The 27,258-nt window shown below is 36.0% G+C and overlaps 1 protein-coding gene across 4 annotated transcripts in view; it reads right to left on the reverse strand.

Annotated features, from left to right (window-relative positions):
- The window catches only part of DMD (dystrophin), a 2,197,254-nt gene that overhangs the window by 2,066,911 nt on the left and 103,085 nt on the right, over window positions 1-27,258 (reverse strand). For 3 of the 4 annotated variants that reach the window (XM_032883125.1, XM_032883122.1, XM_032883126.1), the window contains exon 1: window positions 911-1,159. The exons of the other annotated variant lie outside the window; for it this stretch is intronic. In XM_032883125.1, coding sequence (XP_032739016.1) covers window positions 911-941 — 31 coding nt within the window. In that variant the 5' untranslated portion in view covers window positions 942-1,159. Of the gene's footprint in view, window positions 1-910; window positions 1,160-27,258 lie in introns of those variants that run through there. 4 annotated transcript variants of the gene reach the window in all.

The raw sequence follows: 27,258 nt of genomic DNA on the forward strand, positions 1-27,258 counted from the left end.
TATTATGTTTATGTATTATTTTTACTATTGTGCCAGAGTCAATTTCTAAATTTTTCATTAGTCACCATGACTAATGACACTTTCTTAAAATAAACAAAATAGATGCACTTTATAGAAAAGCCAAATGAAAAAACTTTACTGAAAAGCTAGGTCATCCTAGACATGGAACAACATGGTAAGCTTGCTATGAAATGATCAGAAGTCTCTCATGCTTATATGTTGTGTTCTCCACAAAAGCGTCTGGTCACTTGCCAGCAGAGAGCATATCACTAGTTGAAAGACTTTTCATGATATTCTACAGAAAAGAATACTCAAAATACTAAATATAATATGAGAAAGGGATTTTTAAATATTTATCATCCTTTCCTCCGCCTCCATTTACCCATCACAATTCCTTTTGTTTTTTTAAATTTTTTTCCCCTGAGATGTGCCAGAGACAATTTTTTTTTAACCTTGAGGTATCCACACATCATTCCACTACTGCAATTAGTTCACTGAAAATAAATAGCAGGTCACTGCCCCACATGCAACCATTACTGAACAGAAGATCAAATAATCATGATAACTCAGATACACAAATGACTTCACAGCAATTAAAACAGTTTGTTACAAATACTCCAGGCCACTTATGCATATTCTATTACTTCAGTGGTTTCTTAAAAGAGAAAGATCTGCTTGATTATATTTGTGAAGAAAAAACTTTAAACTCTACCTCATTTCTACTGAAAAGTTCTCCCAGTGAGAAACATGTACACCTGCACACATATATGTATACAGGAAATATAAGATAACATTTATTCTTATTCAAAAACTACTATAATAATTTAAAATCAATCTGCCTAATCAGTGAGCTTGCCACAAATTAAAATGTAAGCCACGGTAAAAATATTTTTAGTGACTTTGTACTTACAACAGTCCTCTACTTCTTCCCACCAAAGCATTTGGGGAAAAAAAAGTGTATATCAAGGCAGCAAGAAAAGTCTTGGTAAATTTTCTCCCAACTTTAGTGCTCCAATAGGTTTAGAAATGATGAGAAATCAACCAACTTCAGCAGCTTTTTAAAAAAGAACACTTCAGTTTTTCCTATTCGTTTTTCTCTGAAGCTAATTGCCTCCAAGATCTGAGTCCTGTAAGGGGAAAGTGAGTGATCCCAACACTGAGTGAGTCAACATAGTAACTGATGCCAGGATTCTGTAGAGGCCCCTGGATATTTCAAATTCCAGGACCTGCGCAGAAGCAAGTGACCCGCCTTTTCTCTCAACTTGGCTTCCCATAATAGGACTGCCCATGGCCACTACATATAAGGTTGTGTTCCCAGCATGGCAAGCCCTGTGAAGACAAATAATGTTCAACTGTGTTCTGATTAATATCTAAGCTCGAACAGAACAGTGGACATAGTACTTGCTCTCACAGGCTTCTAAACATAAAAACTCTTCAGTATACAAAACAACAGTACTTTCTGTAACTTACATGCACATTTCTAAAATAACAGAGCAGAAAATCCTAATCCAGAATAGACTTTGAGATGCCTTTCCTTTTTCTACCTTCTCAACAACACTAAAAATTTCACTCTACTGAACAAAAAGAAATGCCCAGAATAATCTGCACTCGTTCTGTATCCACTGTCTACCAAACTTAATTTCTACCCTGGGGATCTTATCAAAAGTCAAGTATTGATGATGCCAAGAGTCTGATTAAGAAAAGCAACAGCAGAATGAAGCAGCTGAGCTCTGAAGGCAGAATGTGTATAGCTCTCAGGGGACAAGGCTTCTGCTAAAATAAAGAGTACTCATAAGCGAACGAAGAAATCTTCCTAAAATGCTAAATTTCCATGGCACCTTATGAGAAAACTATATTAACAAATCACTCTTTCTTTGATTTCTTTGGTGGCAATTATTAAAATACCATTTTCTTGGACATTAAGTTAATTATTAATTACTTAATGGCTCTCAAAAGACATTTTCTGCTATAAGTGAACACACTTGTAATATGGTATTTGGCATGTTTGAAAACCATTCTTTGCCAATAGGAAGCTTCTTTAACTTATTTTTAACACAGCAGATGAGCCCAATATTTGTATGAAACATTGGTTAGACTTTTAGAAGGATATTCTTTTTGCAATAATAATCTGTGCTAAAATTATTTAAATGCTTTTATAATACCATTTGTTGAAGTGACAGACTCATTTTTCTATGTCAAGCATTCAACTGCTTGGCACAGAAATAAATTGTAGATAAAAATAGAAAAAAAAACTGGCATACTGAATCAGAGCATGATGTTTACCTTAATCATTATACATTTCATATTTTAGAATACCATTATCATAATATCACCATTCTCCCCAACAAAATCTATATGAAATAAAGCATTAAGCTTAATTTGTAGATAATTGTATTGAAATTACTATTATTCAAAACAGATTTAAAATGTTCTCCGTAGGTCATCTCATTTCCTCTTCTTAGTGTGGTCATCTAAGTATGTGTATAAGCAATAATTTCATAAAACAAAATTAAAAAATGGTTTTTGACCAACATGGATCCACTTGAATAGTCTGCATGTTAGCATGTGTTTTCCTGTGCTCACGGGTGTAATATCGCCCTGAATGTAAGTTCCTTTACACCTTGTACTGTGAGTTTTCTATAGATATAAAGTCACATTTAAGCCAAGGCATATGCACAGCTCATCAGCAATTTGTAAAATGTCATCTGTGAAGCATCAGCAATGCATGGGAAATTTCTGGAAAAGACCTGAAACATAAGAAACTCAGGGAGTAGGACCTAGTGCTCTATGTTTTACAGGTGACTCTAATACACAGCCAGTTTTGAAAAACTATGAAGTGTATGTGTCTAAAAACAACCGTGACTTCCAATATACCAAAATCTGGTCTTGGTTCATACCAAGTGCACCGAAAACAGGTATATTTGAAGGCTCTCAGGTACATCTTGATGGTCTCTTAGCCTTAGTCAACAATCCGAATTTACTGGGCCCCTGTAATAAATTCTACATCAATGTGGAATATTCCCCTTAAGGCTTTAAAATCTAGGCTAGAAGAAATACTTAACTTGAAAAAGTGAAAGGTACATAAAATAAAATTTAGCCCAAGTGGTGCTGGGAAAATTGGACAGCTATGTGTAGAAGAATGAAACTCAACCATTCTCTTACACCATATACAAAGATAAACTCAACATGGATAAAAGACCTCAATGTGAGGCAGAAATCTATCAGAATCCTAGAGGAGAACATAGGCAGCAACCTCTTTGACATCAGCCACAACTTCTTTCAAGATATGTCTCCAAAGGCAAAGGAAACAAAAGTGAAAATGAACTTTTAGGACTTCATCAAGATGAAAAGCTTCTTCACAGAAAAGGAAACAGTGAACAAAACAAAGAGGCAACCCACGGAATGGGAGAATATATTCGGGAATGATGGTACAGACAAAGGGTTGATATCCAAGATCTATAAAGAACTCCTCAAACTCAACACACACAAAACAAATAATCATGTCAAAAAATGGGCAGAAGGGGCACCTGGGTGGCTCAGTGGGTTAAGCCTCTGCCTCTAGCTCAGGTCATGGTCTCAGGGTCCTGGGATTGAGCCCTGACTCCGGCTCTCTGCTCTCTGCAGGGAGCCTGCTTCCCCCTCTCTCTGCCTGCTGCTCTGCCTACTTGTGATCTCTCTGTGTGTCAAATAAATAAATAAAATCTTTTTAAAAGGGGGGGGGGCAGAAGACATGAACAGACACTTCTCCAAAGAAGACACACAAATGGCTAACAGACACATGAAAAAATGTTCATCATCACTAGCCATCAGGGAGATTCAAATCAAAACCACATTGAGATACCATCTCACACCAGTTAGAATGGCCAAAATCAACAAGACAGTAAACACGTGCTGGAGAGGCTGTGGAGAAAAGGGAACCCGCTTACACCGTTGGTGGGAATGCAAGTTGGTGCAGCCACTTTGGAGAACAGTGTGGAGATTCCTCAAGAACTTAAAAATAGAGCTACCCTATGACCCTGCAATTGCACAACTGGGTATTTACCCCAAAGATACAGATATAGTAAAAATGTACCCCAATGTTCATAGCAGCAATGGCCATAGTCGCCAAACTATGGAAAGAACCAAGATGCCCTTCAATGGGCGAATGGATAAGGAAGATGTGGTCCATATACACTATGGAGTATTATGCCTCCATCAGAAAGGATGAATACCCAACTTTTGTAGCAACATGGATGGGACTGGAAAAGATTATGCTGAGTGAAATAAGTCAAGCATACAGGGTCAATTATCATATGGTTTCATTTATTTGTGGAGCATAAGGAACAACACGGAGGACATGGGGAGATGAAGAGAAGAAGGGAGTTGAAGGAAATTGGAAGGGGAGATGAACCATGAGAGACTCTGGACTCTGAGAGACAAACTGAGGGTTTTGGAGGGGAGGGGGGTGAGAGGTTGGGTGAGCCTGGTGGTGGGTATTATGGAGGGCACATATTGCATGGATCACTGGGTGTGGTGCATAAACAATGAATTCTGGAACACTGAAATTTAAAAAAAAATTAAAATTAAAAAAATTAGCCCAAATACAATGAACTCCAATTCAGACCTTGTCCTATTTTTCTATGGTCCTTAGTCACTTACCTCTCTCATTTAGTCCTCAGGATAACTACATTGCTGAGGTCTTAGGACCCCCCATATAAAGATGGCTGGTCAAATCAATTTATGCAAATCTCTAGTGTTAGTAATTGGCAGAGCAGAGCTCTTTAAAATTTATCTTTTTATGAGATAGATTACATATTCACAAAAAGGTTGTGAGAAGAGTAAAGACGGGGGTGCCTGGGTGGCTCAGTGGGTTAAGCCTCTGCCTTCAGCTTGGGTCATGATCTCAGGGTCCTGGGATCAAGCCCCACATCGGGCTCTCTGCTCAGCAGGGAGCCTGTTTCCCTTCATCTCTCTCTCTCTGCCTGCCTCTCTGCCTACTTGTGATCTCTGTCTGTCAAATAAATAAATAAAATTTAAAAAAAAAGAAGAGTAAAGAGGGGTCCCATATACTCCTCATTCAGTGTCCTCAGTTACATTTAAGCAAACTATTATGCAATTTCAAAACCAGCAAACTGACATCAATGCAATATGTATATATGTCTTCCATTTTTAGTACTGTACATTGGAGTAACTGTAGCCTCAGTCATTACATAGATCCTGCAGAATCATTCCCTCATCACAAAGATCTTCCTTCTCCTCTCTCTTTGCAGTCATATCAACCACCACTTCCCAGACTGTGCCCTAGTGCCAACACCTGCTAATTTGGTCTGCATCATTTGTATCATTTCAAGAATTTTAGAAAAAAAATTGAATTATTTGATATGTGATCTTTTGATATCAGCTTTTTTCACTTGGCATGATGTCCTAGAGATCTATTCAAGTTGTTATCTGCCTCAGTAGCTTGCTTACTTTTTTTTTAAAGATTTTATTTATTTGACAGAGAGAGATCACAAGTGGGCAGAGAGGCAAGCAGAGAGAGAGAGAGAGAGAGGAGGAAGCAGGCTCCCTGCAGAGCAGAGAGCCTGATGCAGGACTTGATCAGGACCCTGAGATCATGACCTGAGCTGAAGGCAGAGGCTTAACCACTGAGCCACCCAGGTGCCCCCCCAGTACCTTGCTTACTTTTATTGTGAGTGGTATTCCATGTTAATTGTGTACTACGGTTTCTGTAGTCATTCATTTATTGTTGGTAGTTGTGGTTATTTTTGGTTTAGGGTTACTACAAATAAAAGTGCAAAACAGTCATGCACATATTTTTCATTTATCTGGGATTTATGCCCAAGACTAAAGTTGTTGGTCCATATGGCAAATGTATGTTTACTATTTTTTTTTAATTTAGAGTAGACATTTATTTTTTAATTATTCTCATTAAGTTAGCAATTACCAGTAAGTTTAAAACATGCTTTATATTTTTAAATAGATAAATGATAGTACTACTTTCTTTGATGGACTACTATTTAGGTAATATTCAATAATGATTTTTTTAAAAATTGTTGATAATCCTGTAAATGTTCTTAGACTTCCTACAGTCTCCAGTATTTGGATCAGTGATACATTGCTCTTGGGAAGGCATGCCACTAGTCCAGGTTAAAGGATTTTTTTTTAATTTTTTATTATGTTATGTTAGTCACCATGCAGTAAATCATTAGTTTTTGATGTACTGTTCCATGATTCATTGTTTGTGTGTAACACCCAGTGCTCATCCGAACACATGCCCTCCTTAATACCCATCACTGGGCCAACCCATACCCCTACCACTCTCCCCTCTAAAACCCTCAGTCTTTTGTCCCATAGTCCATAGTCTCTTATGGCTCATCTCCCGCTCTGATTCTCCCCCCCTTCATTTTCCCCTTCCTTCTCCTAATATCCTCCATGCCATTCCTTATGTTGCACAACTAAGTAAAACCAAATGTGTGTTTATTTTGTGTGTGTGTTATGTTAGTCACCGTACAATACATCATTAGTTTTTGATGTAGTGTTCCAAGAATGTTTACTTTTTAAAGAAACTGCCAAAACATTCTCTGGAGGGTCTGTTCCATTTTACATATCTTCCAGCAATGTGAGTGATCCATTGTCTTTGTATCCTCTGTAGCTTTTGGTATTGTCAATTTTATACTTTTGGGTTTTTTTTTTTTTCAGCATTAAGCATGTAGAGATATATTATGGTGGTTTTATCTTGAATTACCTGAATGGTTAATGACATTGAACATACTTTCTCATGCTTATTTGCCATCTGAATACACTCTTCTGTGAAATGGCTGTTCATGTCTTTTGCTCATTTTGCAATTGAATACCTTTTGTTTTAACTATTAATTTTTGAGTGTTCTTTATATATCCTAGATATGAGTCCTTTGCTGGGTGCTGTGCAAATAGTTTCTCCCAGTTTGTAGCTTGCCTTTTCATCTTTAACAGTGAAATTCCAATGCAAAATTGTTTAACTTTTCTCAAGTCTGATTTATTGAATTATTTTTTCTTTTATGGATGATACTTTTGGTTTCAGGTCCAAAAACTTTTCACCAAGCCATGATTCATTATCTCCTGTGTTTTTCCCCTAAATTTTAAAATCATTTTATATTTACATTTAAATCTATGATTGGGTTCACTTTTGTATGAGGTGTGGGGTTTACATAGATTACTTTTTTCTTACAGATTTCCAATTGCTCCAACAGCATTTCTTGAAAAGACTATCCTTCTTCCACTGAATAACTTTTGTACCTTTGTCAAAATCCAGTTGGCCATATTTGTGGGAATCTACCTCTGGGATGTCATGTCTGTCCTATTGATCTGTTTGCCTAGCTCTCTGCCAATATCACATCACCTCAGTTACTCTAGTTACATAACACTCCCAACCATTAGAATAATTCCTTCCACTTTATTATTCTTTTCCAAAACCATTTTAGAAATTCTAGGTCCTGTATCTTACCTTACAAATTTTAGAATAAGCTTCTAACAATAGGTATACAGCTTGGACTTAAAAAAAATCTTTCTCATATTTTGATGGGGATTGCATTAAATAGATCAATTTGGGGAGAAATGACATTTCAACTATGTTGTACCTTTTAATTATGAATGGCAGATACTTTTTTGACAAGATTTTATTTATTTATTTCAGAGAAAGAGAGAGAGAGAGAGAATACAAGCAGGCAGAGCAGCAGGCAGAGGAAGAAGGAGAAGCAGGCTTCCCATGGGGCAGGGAGCCTGATGAAGGGCTTGATTCCAGGACCCTGGGATCATAAGCTGAGCTGAAGGCAAATGCTTAACCCACTGAGCTACAGAGGCATCATAAAAATCATATTAAACATAATACACTTCTAAGATCTAGGTCATCTTTAATTTATATCATCATGCTGTGCTTTCTAACAGTGCTTTGTATTGTGATTGGGTTGTTTTTTCACATTTCTAACATGCCTACGATGGTATGACTTATATATGTAGTTGTACAAAGAAAGGGGAAAGAGCACAGTCTGTCAAATGACAGTTTTGAAAAAGGACATTAAAAATAAATGTATATAACTAAACATGCACTGTACATGTATGCTTTGGAAATGATTTTAAATGATAACGTTATAAATGTTACATATGAACTCCTAAGACTTTACTTCTGAAAGAATACAAAACTTATTTTTACTATGCTGAAGGCTTGCATCAGCACGTTTTTTATTTACTTTCTTTAACCTACAGATGTAAGATACATGTTATAAAAATGAAGACTGGTCCTTTCTTATATTCTAATATCAACCAGTAATTTCTATATCCTAAGATGAGTGGAATATTAATTAGAAAGGACTAATTACGGTAAACTTCAAAGCAGACAAGAAAGGAATTCCTAACAAACTGAAAACCCTAACTGCAGTATTTTATATAAACTATGAGGGGTCTGAGTCATTTTCACACTGATTCAATTATCAAACATAAGTTTAAGCACTACAAATAAATAAGGCATCACAGGATAAATAAGCTAGGGAAAAAACAGGCTTAGTAGCTAAGATATTTAAATAAAGCTCACAAATTTATGATTTGGAAAAAAATAATTTCTGGGCCATTTCTTCAACTCTTCCCTATAATAATCCATATTGGCTGAAATGTTACACATTCTATTAAGACATGTATTTCTTAGATGTTCTAAAGAAATCTCTTTAGATAAATCCAATGGAGAAATGTGCTAGTTACAGGTAGTTTATAATCACTGAACCCACACAAAATAAGGCACACAGAATTCAGTCAACTGGGTGCTTGTAAACAAAAAAGCTTGCTGGAAATTTGATAGTAGTTCCATTAAAACTATTGATTAATTTGGGGGATAACTGCTTTATACTATGTAATAGTTCATAGTCCATGAACACAACATTTATCTCCTTTTATTTAGGTCTGTTTTATTTCATCCCATTTTTTTTGTTGTTGTTCATGGCCTATAGATTCTGTATGTTTTGTTAGATTCCCAAACATTTCTTTCTCTCTCTCTCTCTTTGTAGTGACTAGAGAAAATTACATTTTATTTTATTTAAAGATTTATTTATTTTAGAGAGAAAGAGCACAAATGGGAAGGGCAGAGGGAGAAGATTGTTGAACAGACCTCCTGGTGGAGCAGGGAGCCAGATGTGGGGCTTGATCTCATAAACCCGAGATCACAACCTAAGTGGGAACCAAGAGGCAGCCTCCCAAATGACTGCACCACCCTAGTGCCCCAGAAAATTACATTTAAAATTTTAGTTTCCACAAACTGAGGGTTGCTGGGCAGAGGGGGGTTGGGAGAGGGGGGGCGTTATGGACATTGGGTAGGGTATGTGCTATGGTGAGTGCTGTGAAGTGTGTAAACGTGGAGATTCACAGACCTGTACCCCTGGGGGAAAAAAAATATATATATGTTTATAAAAAATAAAATTATTAAAAAAAAATTTTAGTTTCCAGAAGCTCACTTCTTAAATACAGAAATACAATTGGTTTTTATAGTTGATCTTTTGTCCCGAGATCTTGCTGAACTCATTATTTCTATGAGTACTTTTATAGAATCCCTAGGATACTTTACAGAGCCCCATCATAACATCTGCAAACAGGGATGATTTTAAGTTCTCCATACTGATTTGTATGTTTTTATTCACTTTTCTTGCATTTTTGTGCTGCCTCGAATGTCCAGTACTATAAATAGTAGGCTGAAAACAAACATCTTTGCCTTGATCCTCCCAACAGGAAGAAAGCATTAAAATATTTCACATTATGATGTTAGCTATAGAATTTTGTAGATGTTCCTTATCAAGTTGAGAAAGTTCTCCTGTATTCTTAGTTTTCTGAGAATTTTTATCATGAATGCGTACTGAATTTTATCAAACCTTTTTTTTTCTGCTTCAGTAAGATCGTGTGTGTGTGTGTGTGTGTGTGTGAGAGAGAGAGAGCTAGTTAATATAACTTATCACATTCTGTTAGGGATTGTTGTCTCTGTATACATGTGAAGGATGCTGGTCTGTAGTGTTTTTGTTTTGTGCTGTTTGTCTGGTTTTGGTATCAGAGAACCTCCTGTGTCATAAAATGTGTTTGGCAATGTTGCCTCCTTTTCTATTCTTCTGGACTTTGACAGGTCTTTTCTTTAATCACATGAAAAATGTCATGCCATTTCCCATTTCATTCTGGATTCTATGGTTTCTCATAAAAAATCCTGTCATTTGAATATTTGTTGTTGTTGTTGTTGTTGTTTGCCTATAGATAGTGTCTTTTGTCTTTTACTATTTTCAATATTTTTTTTTCTTTATCACTAGCTTTCAGAAATTTGACTGTAATGAGTATATGCATGGATCTCCTTGGGCTTATCTTCTCTGTTCAGTCAGCTTCCTGTATCTATAGGTTTTTGTCTTTTTTCCAGATTTGGTTCTTTTTCAGCCTTTATTTCTTTGGGCACTTGTTCAGCAACACTTTATTTTTTCTCTCTTTTCAGGACTCCAATGATCATAGATCTTTTATTATGATCCCACAGGTCACCAAGGATTTGTTCAGTTTTCATGAGCCTATTTTCTTTCTTTCTCAGACTAGGTAATTTCTACTGTTCTATCTTCCTGTTCATGGATTTTCCCCTTTGCCCCCTCTAGTCTGATGTTGAGACCATCCACTGAACTTTATTTTGATTTCTGTATTTTTCAGTTCTAAAACTTCATTTTGTTCTATATGTCTTCTATTTCTTGCTGAAACTTTCTATTTTTTATTTGTTGCAAGTTTGTAATTGCTTATTGAACCATTTTTTATGATGGTTGCTTTAATATCCTTGGCAGATAATTCTATCACCTGTGTCATTTTGATGTAAGTGACTTGTCTTTTTTTCATTCAAGTTGTGATTTTCCTTTTTCTTGGTTTGATGAGTGATTTTAAATAGAAACCTGGACATTTAGGGTATTATGTTGTCAGACTCTGGATCTTACTGAAATCTTCTTTTTTATATAGCCTCTTCTTATACTCCTTTGGTGGAACAAGGGAAGCGGGATATTCATTTGTTATTGTTAGGTGGAGCTAGAAGTTCAGACTTGCCATTCAACCTATGTTGAGACATGAGATTATTTCTTTCTATGTGTGCAATGTATATTTCTTTAACATCACTTTAATGCTCATCAAAAATAGTAAATGGATCTCTGGAACATTGTGGGTTCATTCTGAAACATTCACATTTTTTCCCACTAGACAGAAAAATAGCTACAACTTGTGAAATGGAAAGTACTTCTTAACTCATATTTCCATAGACAATGATGTCTCTGACATGTGCAAAATGATTTGATTTCAGAAGTTGGTAATACATAGCAATGCTTTCTAGAGGGTCAAGACAGAACACTTACTAAATATAAAAACCCCAAAGTAATTTATCTGTGATGTAAAAACAATAGCTGCATAATTCATATATTGATCTTCAACCATTTTAGGAGGTAAATGTGTAGAAATTAATGATGATAATTAAAGATTTCTGAGTGAAACAAAAATAGTATAAGCACAAAGAAATTAAAGACATTGATGTTGGTGTGCTGAGAATCAGTACCCAGATTTAAGAGCTGAATTTTTTATATTCTATTGGTCAAGGTCCTGGCAGGAAATATGCAGACACAAAAGCATTTAACAGAAAACAATTTGTTAAAACAACTATGGACAAAGGTGTAGGCAGGTTGATGAGGCTGAAAGAAAGTGAGTCATCCAGGTAATATCAAAAGTGGCAAAGTGTTTCCACCGCCGGGACTGATGGGTCAAAGGGAGAGAACAATGTTGTTGGAACTGTAAGAGACACACAAAATCATGACCAGAACTTTATAGAGGAGCATACAAAGTAACAAATAAATGCCCTAAATTTTCCCCCCTGTCCTCTGATGTGCTGGTGTGACACAATTTGCTGATGGGGTGCAAGAGGCTGAGGTGACGGAGATGGAGAGCTAACCTTCCTGGGGCAAAGAGTAGGACAGAGAATGTCATAAAATGGATGAATTAGTGGGGAGTAGGGCTAATCATACAAGTGAAGAATTATTAGCATGTGGGCTCAGGGCTACTCTATCAGTGTCAGGAGGATACTCATTAATATGATACCCCAGTGGAAAATATGGTATGAAATGAATAGGCCCACAATGTAGTCCTTGCCTTCATTTTTCAACACTGTATTACATCTCTCTGAATCTTCCTGAAGTGTTCTGAGGTACTTTCCTACCATAATAGCTCAAATTATTCCCAAAATTCATCATATATCTTCTCTTTGAATGCTGCTTTGTACGTTAATGGCATGCATAGTAAATCAACTAGATATTTGTTTCATATGTGTCTTACCTGCTAGAATGCAAACTCAATCAGAAAAAAATGTTGTACCTTCCTTTTGAATGGCTTCACTCCCATTGCTTATTACTTTGCTATATATACAGTATGGCCTCTGCTTATAATTTCTTCTTTTTCTTTTGTCTGTGTACTGTTTGGTTCCTTATCCTTCTGGGCTTTATTTACATTTATTTACCTTCTCTATGAAGATTTTTTTGAGGTTTTCCTCATCCCCATTTGTAGTTGAGTCTAATGATATGAATGTACCTTTTCTACTCAGTTATAAACTTCTTGATGTTAAAGAGTTATTACTATTTATTGTTGACATCACTAGTTCTCAAAAGTGCATTGGGTTTAATAGGGCCTCAATGATATCAGCTAGAAAAAAGAAAACAGGCATGAGGGAGGAAGACAGGAATTTACATCACAGGTAATTATAAAGTGCAAAATAAAGGTTCAATCCTTTGAGCATAGCAAAGCAAATCTGTTTGCAAATATATGTTAGGAGAGATTCTGAACCTTGCCATTGTGGGATGACTACAGTATTGAGTTCTCATTGAAAACAATGGTACTGGGTAGGGAATGAATGAATATGCATTTATTTATCAAATACTAATTAGGGCCAAATTTTCTACATTGAGGATATAAGGAAATAACTCCTGATCCCTGTCCTCAAGGGGGTTATGCTTGACATGTATTAAAAGAAAATACATTTTAATCTACTTGTTAATTAATGAACTCACATAAACTAGAGGATGATGTCTGAGAAAGGTGCCTATAAAGGAAGAGGATTTTAAAGCTAATACCACATGCACCGCCTACCGTAAAAGACTGCCATATCAGTTAAATAAGGCAATGAACTGAAAAAGCTGCTGCTCTTAAATGCATGCATTAGAAAAGAAGAAATTAGTAATCCAATCTCTCATCTCGAGAATCTAGAAAATAAAGAACAAAATAAAATCTACAACAAGCACAATGAAGGAAATAATAAAGAAGAGAAAACCACAATATTGAAAACAGAAAAATAATAGACAAAAATCAATGAAACAAAGAGCTCATTCTTCAAAAAGATCAATAAAATTGACAAAGTGCTAACAAATGACTGACAAAGGGAAAAAACTGAAGGCATACAAATTACCAATGTTAAGAATGAAATAGGATATCACCATAGACTGGGCAGACATAAAAAAGATAATAAGGAAATGCTATGCACAGTTATTCACACACATATTTGACAATTTTGATACAATGGACCAATTCTTCATAAAGCACAAACTACTGCAAATCACCCAGTACGAAAAAGATAATTTGAACAGGCATATAACCAATAAGGAAATGGAACTCATAATTTAAGAACTTCTGAAAAGTACATCTTCATGCCAGTATGGTTTCAATGGGAAATTATACCAAACTTTTAAAGAAGGACCAACACCAATTCTATATGAACTACTCCAGAAAATGGAAGAGAAAGCAATAATTCTGAATATATTAGATGAATCCAGCAATAGCCTGATACCAAAATTTAAAAAAAAATCAAAAACACCAAAAACAAACAAAAAAACCAATACCCCTTATCAATAGCAAAGCAAAATTTCTTTGTGTCTTTCTTTTTTTTAAAGTTCAACAATTCATTACTTGTGTATAGCACCCAGTACTCATCACAGCACATGCCCTATTTAATACCCATCACCCGGCTACCCCATCCCTTCTGTAACCCTCAATTTGTAAAATTTCTTAACAAAATATCAGTATGTAAAATTCAGCAACATATAAAACAATCTTGTAGGGTTTGTTCCAGGGAAATAAAGCTGGTTTGATATTTGAAAACCATTACTGCAACCAATCATATTAAGTGTTCAAGAAGAAAAATCATTTAAACTTATCAGTGGATACATGGTATCATTTGACTAATTTCAATACCTATGCGTGAAATAAACTCTAAAAAATTAGGAACAGAAGGGATCTTCCTTAGCTTAATTAACAGCACCCAAATAAATCTTACAGCTAAGTCCATACTTTATAGTGAAAGATTAAATGCTTTTTCCCAAATACAGTGAACACAGCAAGAATGTATACTTACTACTGTTATTCAACAGAAGGCTGAAAGTTTAAACCAGTGCAAAGAGACAACACAAGAAAATAAGTCCATACAAATGGGAAAGGAAGATATAACACTGTTGCTTACATGCAGATGGGATGAATACGAAAATTCCAAGCAATGTACAAGGAAAAAATATCTCCTGAAACTAAAAAGTGAGTTCACTGAGGTAGCAGAATTCAAGATAAAAGTACAAAAATCAATTGTAATTTTATATACTAGCAATGAACATGTGGATACTGAAATGAAATATGGTAGTCATTACTCTCTCACAAAAAAAATGAAGTAGGTGTTAATCTAACACAACAGGTACTCTACATATATGGTGAAAACCACAAAATGCTGTAGAAATAAATCAAAGAACATCTAAATAGCTGGGGAAAAATGCTATGTTCATTGGGAGACTCAACATAGTCAATTTTACTCAAATTGATAATATAGCTTTAACACACTTCCCTTCAAAATCCCAGCAAGATTTTTGTTGTTGTTGTTGGTATAGACAAGATCATTCTAAAAGTTATATGGAAAGGCAATGAAACTAGAATAATTACAACAAAGTTGAAAAGGAAGAATAAAGAAGGAAGAAGTTAATCAGATTTTCAAACTTATAGCTAGCTACTAGAATCCAGAGAGCATGGTACTGGTGGCTGGACCGACTCAAAGATAGCAGAAGCTGAGAAAACCACACAAATATGGCCACGTGATTTCGACAAAGATCCAAGAACAGTTCGATGGAACAAAGATAGCTTTTTTACAAATGGTGCTAGAACACTTACTTACGTGCACCACCTTAAACAAAATTAACTAATAATGGGTGAGTTTAAATGTCAAGCACAAAACTCTAAGTATTTTTAAAATACATACATAAGAAAAATCATCTGGATCTAGGGCTAGGCAGAGTTCTTAGATTTTACACTAACAGCATGGTTCACATAAGGAAGAACTAATTAACCAGATAGGAACAAAAATTTTAACTTGTTCTTAAGGGGAAGACAAGACAAGCAAAGGTAAAATATGTCTGCAAACCACATATTCAGCCAATGACTGGGTTCTAGAATATATAAATAATTCATAAGACACAGAAGTAAAACAAAACCACCCCTCCAGATTGAATGAGAAAATGGAGAAAAGACATGGAGAGACGACATTTCACCACATAATCGGCAGATGGCAAGTAAGGTGATGAAAAGATACTGTCATCAGCGTGAGGGGGATGCAAAATAAAATCACAAAGAGATCCAACTATTTACACATCAGAATGGCTAAGTCAGAAAATAGTGACAATGTTACATGTTGCCAAGAACATATAGAAACTGGGTTACTCAGTGTCCCAAGGAATGTAGGATGGTCCAGCTACTGTGGAGAAGAGCTTGGCAGCTTTGTCAACCCTCCACATGTAAATGCCATGTGACCCAGAAATTCCACTCAAAGGTAATAACCCCAGAGAAATGAAGTCTTGTTCACACAAAGACTTGCACATGAGTATTTAGAACAGATGTATTTGTAATATTCAGACACTGGAAACTCAGAAAGAGTTGAAAACTCCTTGAAAAAGTGAAAGTTGAAAACTCCTTGAAAAAGTGAAAGGTTCAATGAACTGTGACACATCCATACCATGCAATATTATTCGGAACTAAAAAGTAACACGTTCTTTATGCCCACAACAACCTGGAAAAATCTCCAGATATTCTTCCTGAGTAAATAATGCCAATCTGAAAATGTTACATAATGTATGAACCTGTTTATATAACGTTCTTGAAATAACAAAATTATCCAAATGGATATCAGACTGGTGGTTGCCAGGTGTTAAGGAGTAGGTGGAGGCAGGAAGGAAGTGGGTCTGGCCAAAGAAGGGTGACATAAGTGCTCCTTGTGATGATGGAAATAATTCTGTATCTTGATCATACTATCAAGCTGGCTTGATACTGTATTACAATTTTGCAATATGTCAATACTGGGAGAACAGGGTAAAATAATACTTAGGATCTCTCTGTATTTCTCACAATTGTATGTGAATCTACAATGAACTACAAAATACAAAGTTTAATTAAATAAATAAGGTGGTGGCTTGGGTTCGGCCCTGGGGCCAATGTTTTTGAACTGCTGAAATGGGACATTGACATTTATGCACACAAAACATGGATAAGTCTGAAACACACCGTAAAGCCTGCTAGAGATTAGATGACAGCAACAATATGTTTACAATCATCTTTGCAATTGCTCCTCTTTGTTTTAAAAGCTACTGAACCCAGGTTATAGAATAATAACACAGTTCAAAGTCACAATTCTCTAGTTCACGAAGACTTTAAATCTGCAAACAAGAGTTTTGGATACCTTTTAAATCACTATTTAACATCTTGAAAGAACAGGCTCAAATGACACTTTGTCATTACTTACTATTCAAAAACATTTCAAAAATGTATTGACAACCTAGACCAAGTTATTACTGTGCAAGAAAGAGTAATGGAAATAATATAAATCTATGTGGATGGCATTTAAATTGCAGCTACAGCAAAATTTGTAGGCTCAACTCAAAATCCTTTCCTAATTTCTTTCTTTAAAAAGTTTTAAAAAATTCCTCAATTGTTACAGCATTTGCTGTGTTGTTAGTATCACTAGTTTTGTCCATAGCAAAACCATATCAAACCTGATAACATTTTTGTGAAGGCTGAACAGGTCATCCTAAGAAGCAATTATGAGAGTGGTCTTCATCCAAAGAGACGGAGTCCTAAAATTTGAGGATCTTCTTAGATTTGGGTATTTTTCAAGCACCTGGCAACCTAGAAGCTTTAGCAATGTCTTTGAAGAGCTCTGGGAAATGGAGGGGCCCTGACACTTAGGCTTCATTAGTCTCCTGACAAATCTTCTGGAGATGCCAGGTTAAAGAGGACTCATATACCAGATGAAGCTACACATGCTATTTTCTTGAGTATGTTCGAAGAGTCAGGGGAGAGGGGATGGGGGGCCTCATTTAGATTGAGTCTCTAATTGAGTGGCATTCTATTTTGAAAGTCTTAATGCTTAAGAAATGAAAATAACCTCACAAATAATGACCATTTATAATTTGGTTCAAAAATTTTCCTGAGCCCCATAAGCAATATACTGACTCACTGAAGCCTGAAAGTGGGAACCTGTTACAGAAACCACAGAGAGCATTTTATTTGACTTTAAATGAGGTTTCAAAAATGGTCTGAATTTAGAGGAGGATTACAGAAAAAGAGTTGATAGAGAGTGACATCACATGTTATGTTTAATTTTTTTAAAAGTGTTTAAAAATTCCAAAGTGAAATTACTTGAAAATAGCGTCTAACCCATATTGTACATATTAAATGGGATTGCTTACACATTCCTATAATATGTTGGATTCAAGTGATGTCTCAAAATAACTAAAGCATTCATATTTCCTTAACCATTTTTAGGAGAGTAAAATTTTTATTGTTAAGATTCAGCGTTAGCTTTATTTTTTAGATTTATTTGGGATATTGGGAAGTCTATTGAGTTACTAACCTGAGTTTCCTGTGTGTGCATAGGCCTTTTTCATGATTAATTATATTTGTCTTCAAAGCTACATTTTTTAAAAAACTTATTTATTTTTTAAAGTAATCTTTACACCCAACCTGGGGCTTTGAACTCATGACCCTGAGATCAAAAGTCTCATGACTGACCCTTTCAGGTACCCCTAAAGCTATATGTTTCTTGTCACGTTCATGAATGAAGTACTTTTTAGGCTTTCAAAGTTCTGAGGTAATACCTTTGAGAAGGAGAAGAGAATAAGACTAAAGATGGGTATAAATCCCTGTTTTTTTAAAAACAAAGAAAAAAGGTGGATTTGGGAGATAGGCTACCTCAACAAATCCTCAATTTGAAAACAGGGAAATCTAATAATACAACTGATTCTTGAAAAGGAGGTCTGCAGAACAAAATATTAAATCTGTAGACTGAGACAAGTCTAGATGTAGCAGTTAAATCCATTAGAAAAGATAAACTGTGTAAGGTTCTAACCTCCACTTTATAGCCCCCATTTTTTAAATTTTCATTCAGTTATGGGGAGAAGAATAAAATGAAATAATTTATGGTTCAAATTAAGTGAAGTTGAACTAGCTTGGTGTCAGTTCTGACACTGACTGAAGTAGGGAATTGTGACATTTTCTCTTTGCTCCCCACTCCAATCAATTTTTCCCCACAGTTAGTACAGCTACCTTATAACACAATATTCCACTTTCCTCCTTCTCAAGAGTTATAACATGGCTGCCATTCATTTATTTTAGCAGTCAGCCCTAATCACCCAATACATTATTGCTCTTATGATTTTGAACAGCTATTTGTTACATCATGAGGAGAACAAAAATTAAAAGATTTCATTTGATTTTCATTTAGTCCTTCTCTAATGTTCTCTCCTTTATGTAGATCCAAGTTTCTGACCTACATCATTTTCTTTCTCTCTGAAGTACTGACATTTCTTATAAGGCAGATCTACTGGCAACAAATTCCCTCAGTGTTGGTTTGTCTAATAAAGTATTTATTCCTCCTTCACTTATGAAAAATAATTTCAGTGATACAGAATTTTAGGTTGGTGGATTGTTGTTGTTTTCTTTCAATGCCTAAATATTTCACTCTACTCTCCTCTTGCTGGCATGAACCCAAGCCATTTTTATGCCCTTCTTTTTGTTTTGCTCTGTGCCTCCAAGTCTGATCTTCATACATTTCATTACCTCCCTTGCTGACTATTCTTTGTTGATTTTGGCCAATGGGTGGCACACATATCAAACAGAACAGCAGGGAGAGAGAAAGGCATTTCTTCCCCATTCCACTCCATCTTCTTTGAGCCTTATGTCTTACATTCCTAAGTCTCCTGTTAGGAATCCCCTCCTCCATTGCCCTATCTCTTACTGAATTTAGAAAATGCTACCTCCTTTGCTTGACCCTTCAGACTTAGGAAGGCAGACATGTAAAAACATCCTATGGCTGGTAACCCATAGGAACCCCAACAGCCCTTTTATTTCCTTCAAACCTGCCCACACCTCTGAAAGTAGTCCCATTACTGGGTTTTCTTGGACCATCTGTGCCAGGTCCTATCTCTTGCCGGGGGCATGGCCGATACAGAGAGATCAGAAAAATCAACAGCTTCCCCCTTTGAAGTAATAAGGTATAAGATAAAAATGAATGGGATTCATATTAACTTTAATAAAATGTTTCTATATATATATATAAACAATCTCTACATTTTCTATGGCTTTATCTGGTGGCTTGAGTACGAAATATTTACCACCACTTAAAATAAAAGTTTGGCACCTCTATACTGATTTGTATATGAAGTTTTCACTCCAGAAGTAAGGGCTGAAAGCATTGAACTGTCTCAAAATTTAAAGCAGGAATCAGGTAATGATTCTCCTGGTGACAATATACTCTGGTCACTGATAAAAGGTCTAAAATTATCTGTGTGCCTGTGTATGTATGAGTAGGTCACTCTACACATAAACAAATGTCACTGTGCAAGAACAGGACAGATCAAAGACCTTATTACAGTGTTGCAGAATATGTAGCAAGTACCTAGTGGCCTGATTCCAAACTGTTTTATTTTTTTCAGGCCTCTATGCCCTAAAGCTATCTAATAAGCTAGCACATTTTCCAACAGCACTTAACTAAAGAGATGCTTTAAAATCAAAACTTAAAAAATATACGTCATCATAAGAGAAACATTTTAATAGATATGGACCACTGTGGAAAAGAGAGGCCAAAATGGCCAATTTTATTTCTCATCTCCATAAAGCTGGGAATTTTATATAACTATGTTAGCTATCAAGCTTGTGTTTTTCCAGGTTATTACCTGGGAAGCTGTATTAATCTGAATGTTTTAAATTAAGCTAAATAATTGATTAAATGGAGAAAATGATTCAGACCCCTCCCAATTTATGTAAAATAATGTCTCTAGGGTTTTCAATTACTTTAGAATTCATTTCTTCTTCACTTTTAAATTTAGTACACTGAGTTCTAATTAATTTGTTGTCCATTTTATGATCCAGGGATTATTCATAAACATTAGAATATAAACAAGGACCAGTCTTCATTTTACAACATGAATCATAAAACTGTAGGTTAAAGAAGAGTGATTAAAAAACACCCTGATGCATGACTTTAATGTAATTAGAAAGATGTTATGCATTCATGAAAAATTATAGGTCTCTATCAATCCATCTATAAACAATTATAACCTTATCATTTAAAATTACTGCAACATCAAAAGTAAAATAAAATTTCTGCAATATCATACACATATGGTACATATTTAGCTACAGTGATTGAAATTTTTAAAAAGTGGTTCCCTTTCAAAAGTACAATTTTGGACCCTTTTCTGTTTTCCCCTTCTTTTTGTAATCACATGCATAATAGACAATATCACCATTATAAGTGTATCAGAAATAAAAAAACACAATCTAATCCCAATGCAAAGCACTGTTAAAAAACAAAGCACCATGTAAGGAATCAGATCTTATAAGTGGGGAAATATGCTGTGTTAATGGATTGGAAGACTCACCATGGCAAAAATGTTGATACTTTCTAGGTTGATGTACAGATTTAATGAAATTCCTACCAGAATATGAGCAAGGTCTTTTTTGTAGATACAAAGAATCCCATTCTAAAATTTATATGGAATGAAACAGCCCTGTCACAGCTAAAACAATCTTGACAAAGAAGAACAAAGTGAGAGGAATCATACCACCCAATATTAAAACGTACTATATAACTGTAGTGATCAAGAGAGTTGGAAATGGTGGAGGGCAGGGTTATATAGATCAATGCAATGAAACAAAGAACCCAGCAATAAACCTGTGCAAATACACCCAACAGGTTCTGAAGAAGCTGTACAAGCAATCCAATAAAGGAATGATATTCTCTTCAAGAAGGGCCCTAGAACAAGCAGACATTGACAAAAAAAAAAAAAAAAAAAACCTGACCTAAATCTAACACTATGCTAAACTAACACAAATATTAATTATACAACTATACATCTTTTAGAAATATATATACAAGGTACTATTTGTGACTTAAGTGAAGACAATTTTTGCTTGACACATACAGCATAACCCATGAACAGAAAAATCGATTAAAGAAATTATGTCAAAATTTTAAGTTTTGCTGTGCTGAGGAACCTATTAAGATAAAATACTAGGGCACCTGGGTAGCCCAGTTGGTTAAGCGCCTGACTCTTGATTTCAGCTCAGGGTCAGGATCTCAGGGTCCTGTAAGGCTCTGTGGTTAGCAGGGAGTCTGCCTCTCCCGACTCCCTCTGTCCCTCCCCCTGGGCTCATGCACACCTTCTCGCTCTCTCTTTCTCTTTCTCAAATAAATTATTTAAAAAAAAAAATAAGAAAGGGGGCAGCGCCTGGGTGGCTCAGTTGATTAAGCATCTGCCTTCAGCTCAGGTCATGATCCCAAGGTCCTGGGATCCAGCCCCATAGGGGTTCCTTGCTCAGCGGGGAGTCTGCTTCTCCTTCTCCCTCTGGCCCTGCTCCTGCTCTCTTGCTCTCTCTCACATACACTCTATCTCTAATAAATAAATTTAAAAATCAAAAGGAAATGAAATACAAGTTACAGACTGTAAAAAAATATCCGTGTATCTCTTGTAAAGACACAGATTAGTAACTAGAATGTATAACTCAGAAGTCAGAAGTAAAAAAAAAAAACCACTCAGAAAATAGGGCAAAAGTTGTAAAGATATATTCTTCTGAAGAGTATATACTGACAACAAATAAATACATTAAAAATATACTCATTATCACTAGGTATTAGAGAACTGCAAATTAAAGCCACAGTGAGACCAAACTACAACTTCTCAGAAAAAATTAGTGAAAACACCAAAAGCTGACAAGGATGTAGAGAAATTGGATCACTTATACATTGCTGGTGAGAATGTAAAATGCTACAAAGCCATCTCTGGAAAAGAGTTTCATAGGTTTTTAAAAGCAAGCAAACAAACAACAACAAAACAAAATATGAAAACACCATACTACTCAGAAATGCACTCATGGGCATTTTTCCCAGAGAAATGAAAATTTATTTTTACACAAAACCCTGCACATGATCGTGCATGGGAGCTTTCTTCGTACTAACTCCAGACTTAAAACAACTAAGCTATCTGTCGAACGAGGTTTAATCAACTATGGGATATCCATATTTAATGAATCAGCAATATATATTAGCAAGTACCAAATGATTTCTCTTACATATGGAATCTAAAAAAAAAAACAGATGAACAAAAAAAACAAACAGACTTATGAATACAGAAAATAAACTGGTAGTTGGAAGAGGGGAGGGGTGAGGAGGAATGGGTGAAATATGTGAAGGAGATTAAGAGGTATAACCTTCCAGTTATAAAATAAGACAGGAGGATGAAAAGTATGGCATAAGGAACACAGGCAATAACATTGTAATAACTGTATGTTGACAGATGGTAACTACACTTATTGTGGTAAGCACTGCATACTGTATAGAATTCTTGATTCACTATGTTGCATACCTGAACTGTAATGTTGTATGTCAACTCTACTTCAATTTTTTTTAAAGTAGATTTTTTGTTACATGCAGTAGCTTATATGCATCTCAAGAAAACCAGGCTGAGTGAAAAAGCCACCTCCAAAGTATTACCTTCTATAGTACTCCACTTGTATAATATTTTCGAAATAACACAATTACAGACATGAAATACAGAATCATTGTTGCCACAGGTTAGGGAAGGACAGGACAGGGTGATGGGAGGGAAGTAGGCATTGTTATAAAAAGGCAGCAGGAAGGACCCTGTGGTCATGCAAGGGATCTGATTTTTGACTGCATTGGTAGAGGCACTATCCTCCATGTTTTAAAATTGCATTGAATTCAACACAGACAGACAGACACATACACACACACACACACACACACACACACACACCACAACCCCACAAATGAATACAGGAAAACTTGGGAACTCTAAAATGGATTCACTCTACAATGTCATGATACTGTACTATAATTTGCAAGATAGCAGCAGTGAAGGGGAACTGGGTAAATGTTATGCAGTATCTGTTTGTATTATTTTTTACAATTGCCTATAATTCTACAATTAACTCAAAAGAAAATGTGTAATTAAAACAAATCTTTCCTGGGGCACCTGGTGGGCTCAGTCAGTTAAGGGTCTGCCTTGGGCTCAGGTCATGAGCCCAGGGTCCTGGGATCAAGCCCCATGTTGGGCTCTAAGTGGGGAGTCTGCTTCTCCCCGTGCTCCTTCCCTCCCTTGCTTGTTCTCTCTCTCTCTCTCCCCTCCTTCAAATAAATAAATACAATCCTAAAAAAGTATCTTTCTTGAGCTCACTCTGTTTATGTTACAGCTGGGACTCAAAAGCAGGTGAGAGGCAATGTCCATGCTTGTTGCCACTGCTCTCTCCTGGACCTCAGAGGTTCTGGACATAGGAAGGTAGGCCTAGAACTGGACTGCAGGCACAATCCAGCCATCCCACCAATTTCTTACATTCTAGGCTATCATAAAGTTTTAAAGGCTCCAACGGCTTAGAAATTGCTTTTGGGAAGGAATTTAGATCTTGTGATCTTGTTAAATTGTACAAGAATGTAATGGTCAGGACCATGCTATCCACCTCTACCACCTAACTGAGCTTGTGTGTGTGTTGGGGGGCACTCGTGTGTGTGTGTGTGTGTGTGTGTGCATTTAACACTTTGGAGATGTAACCTTTCCATATCTCAGTCTCATCGACTGTTAAATGAGGGACTATAACTATGCCTACCTCACAAAATAACCAATGAGTTCATACCCATGATGTACTTAGAAAAGCACCGGGTACATAGTAAACTGTATATGTTAGCTAGCAGTAGTGATACTATTATGGGTGTTGTACATTCTGATTTCAGAAATGATAAATATGAAAAAATATGCTTTTCAAAAATGAGGGAATACAGGCAAATCATTAACCTGATTCAATGGCCAGTAACCACTAGATTGTACTTGTTGTCTTAAAATTTCAACATTTATGTCAACTAAACATTAGCCACCTCTGCTGCTGCCAGTTACCTTTATCTAAAATCCCAGAGGAAGAGGTTTTGTCCCTCCCATGTATTCCTAAGTCTGAGGCTACTGGTAGCTACTTCTCTGGGTGGGGTGCTCTCCCTTTCACTCTCGGAGACTGTTCCTTGTGAACCGTGGCTCATTGCCAAGCTCATCACCATGTGGAGCCACCATGTGGACAGTGGTCCTTCCTGGTGTCAGGTATCTGCAGGCCTGGGTCCCAGCTGTCAAAGTTGAAGTTGGCCTCACCACTCACCCCTGTGTTCTCCACAACTCCTCCACACATAGCTGTATAGGAACATTGGACTTGCTGCAGGGCTGAAGGCAGGGAGAACTAAAGAGAATGAGGGTGGACAGGAGGCAAAACTGTGAACTAAAAAAGGGCTTTTGCCTTAGTGTTATGAAACAGAAGAGTATGTGAGAATGACAGCCTACACAGGGTCCTTGTGGACTCTGTGGGACAGAGTTTGCTCTTCCATATTGAAGGCTATAGTTACCCTCCTGGAAGGCCTCCATTTTCAAAGACGGAAATACCATCTTCCCTTAGGGACATTCTATCCACTAATAGCAAAATTTGAGTACTTATTCTGTGACAAATACTGATGTAAGTACCTTATCAGTATTATCAACTAGATTTCATTGATTCTCAGATGAGGTATTTGACATTTTAATATTTCTAAAATTGAGTTGTGTCTTAAAATCATCAGTGTATAGAGTTTAGGGGTCCTTTTTTTTTTCTTTTGTAGTGGTATACAAAATGATACTCTATCTTATAATCAATGATTTCTTAGATTCAATGAAACATGGCAGCTGAATCCTCATAACTCCATCAGATAGCCACTCACTTTTTTCACCATTTGATAGATGATATAATTGAAGCTCAGTGAGGTTATGCCAGTGGAAAGCTGAAGGTTGCTCAAGGACACAACATTAGTAAAAGGTAGATATGAACGTAGGCAGCCTGACACCATACCCTTAGGATATGGTCTTCCCCTCGGATTTATATATCTCCCAGAGGCCCCATTTATTATTAAGGATAATTCAGATTAATTCATACTGAAATACACAATGAAGAAACATTTTCCAAGTTGCACACAACCTGCTCATTTGCCCCTGCCAACTTATGTTAAGTACCAGTATTTTGTTTCTCCTTGCCCTTTCAGAACATGCCCTGAAAGGCACTCCAGAAGCATAAAAAATGCTGTCTTCGCAGAGACACCTACCAGAAAGAGGACAACTCCTTTGACACACTAAATGCTAGAAAACTCTTCTTGATTTTGGTGACCTGATCAGACTCCAGGACAGGACAATTTCCTGAAATCTTGAACAATGGAAGCAGAGTGATGATTTACAATCTTTTTTCCTAGAAAAAACTCCTGGGATGGTGAGGATAGGAATGGTTATTGTCCTTCAATTACACAGATTTGTAAAACTACTCAATGTGTCTTGCTGACTAAATATGAATACTTTATCAACTCATTCCCCACCTGTCTGTGATAGAAAAAAGGAAGTTCAATACAAGTAATTAAATGTCTCTCAACATGTTTATGCATCAAAGTCAACAAAACACTAGAATACTTCAATCGAGGATACATGGTGTTAGCCCCCTTACCAAAAATCTGAGGGGAACACTTGTATGATAGGAAATAATTTAGTATTTTTAGAGCAGTCTAATCTAAGAATTTCAATATGCTTATCAAATGTGCAGTTGGTCTTCCTTTCACTACACAAACCTTTGTGAAATAGGATTTTCATATCAGTGAGCAGTAACAACCAAATATAGGAATAAAGGAAATACTTCATTGACATGGGGATTATTGCACTTTGTTTTGGATATGAAGTGAGCATGGCTATTAAAAAAAAGACCATCTCATAGTTCTCATTTTTTCGTATCTTGTGCCATATATACTTTGCATGAGAGCATAAATATGCATCATTTTACCTTCATATATTTTGTATTTTTGTAAGTTTCAAAGATTTAATTCCTCTACTTAAAAATTCAGTAGTAAAACATAAATCAGCATGTGAATCGCCTTCTTTCTCTCTCTCATGCACACACACACACACACACACACACGCACGCACACACACACGCACGCACACACACACCATGGTACTTATCATTAGCCTACAGAGTTTTTAAGCTAAACATAATAGTTACCAAAAGGGATTCTGAGTTCTTGAATTGATCTCAAATTAACCTGCCAACCAGTTTCAAATGAATTTCCATTCCTATAATGTGAAAATTTTCCCATGACAAAACTTTCAGTAGGAAAAAATTCATTCCTTCTTGAGTCTATCATTTGCAGAGCACTATGGTGTATCACTTAGAAAGGGATCTAAATTAGAATTTTTCCCAAAACCCATAACCAGATTATAAAATACAGAATTCAAAAGTGTACTGATGTTTGAACCCATTAAATTATATATATTAAATATGTGCAGTTTCTAGTGTCCCAATTATACCTCAATAAACCTGTTACAAATAAGGGTACTGATGAGTTCATTTTGAGGTCTGTACGCTCTTGAACTCATACATTTTACACCACTGAAGACCACCTTCTCTTTGCTTTGTTCTAGCTCACATGTCACATGCATGCTCTGGCATTAAAAATGTTCTATATCAGAAAAAGAAACTGCATATGTGTATGTGTATACATATATGTATGTATATATCTATATCTATCTTTAACACATAGATACAAACATACCCATAAATGCAGAGTTGTATGTGGGATGTGTAGAAGGTATCTGGCACTGTACATTACATGTTAGCTATTGTTCATTTTAGAAAATTCTTGTG

The sequence above is a fragment of the Lontra canadensis genome, unplaced genomic scaffold, assembly GCF_010015895.1.
Source record: "Lontra canadensis isolate GAN:19392208 unplaced genomic scaffold, GSC_riverotter_1.0 scaffold86, whole genome shotgun sequence".
Lineage (NCBI taxonomy): Eukaryota > Metazoa > Chordata > Mammalia > Carnivora > Mustelidae > Lontra > Lontra canadensis.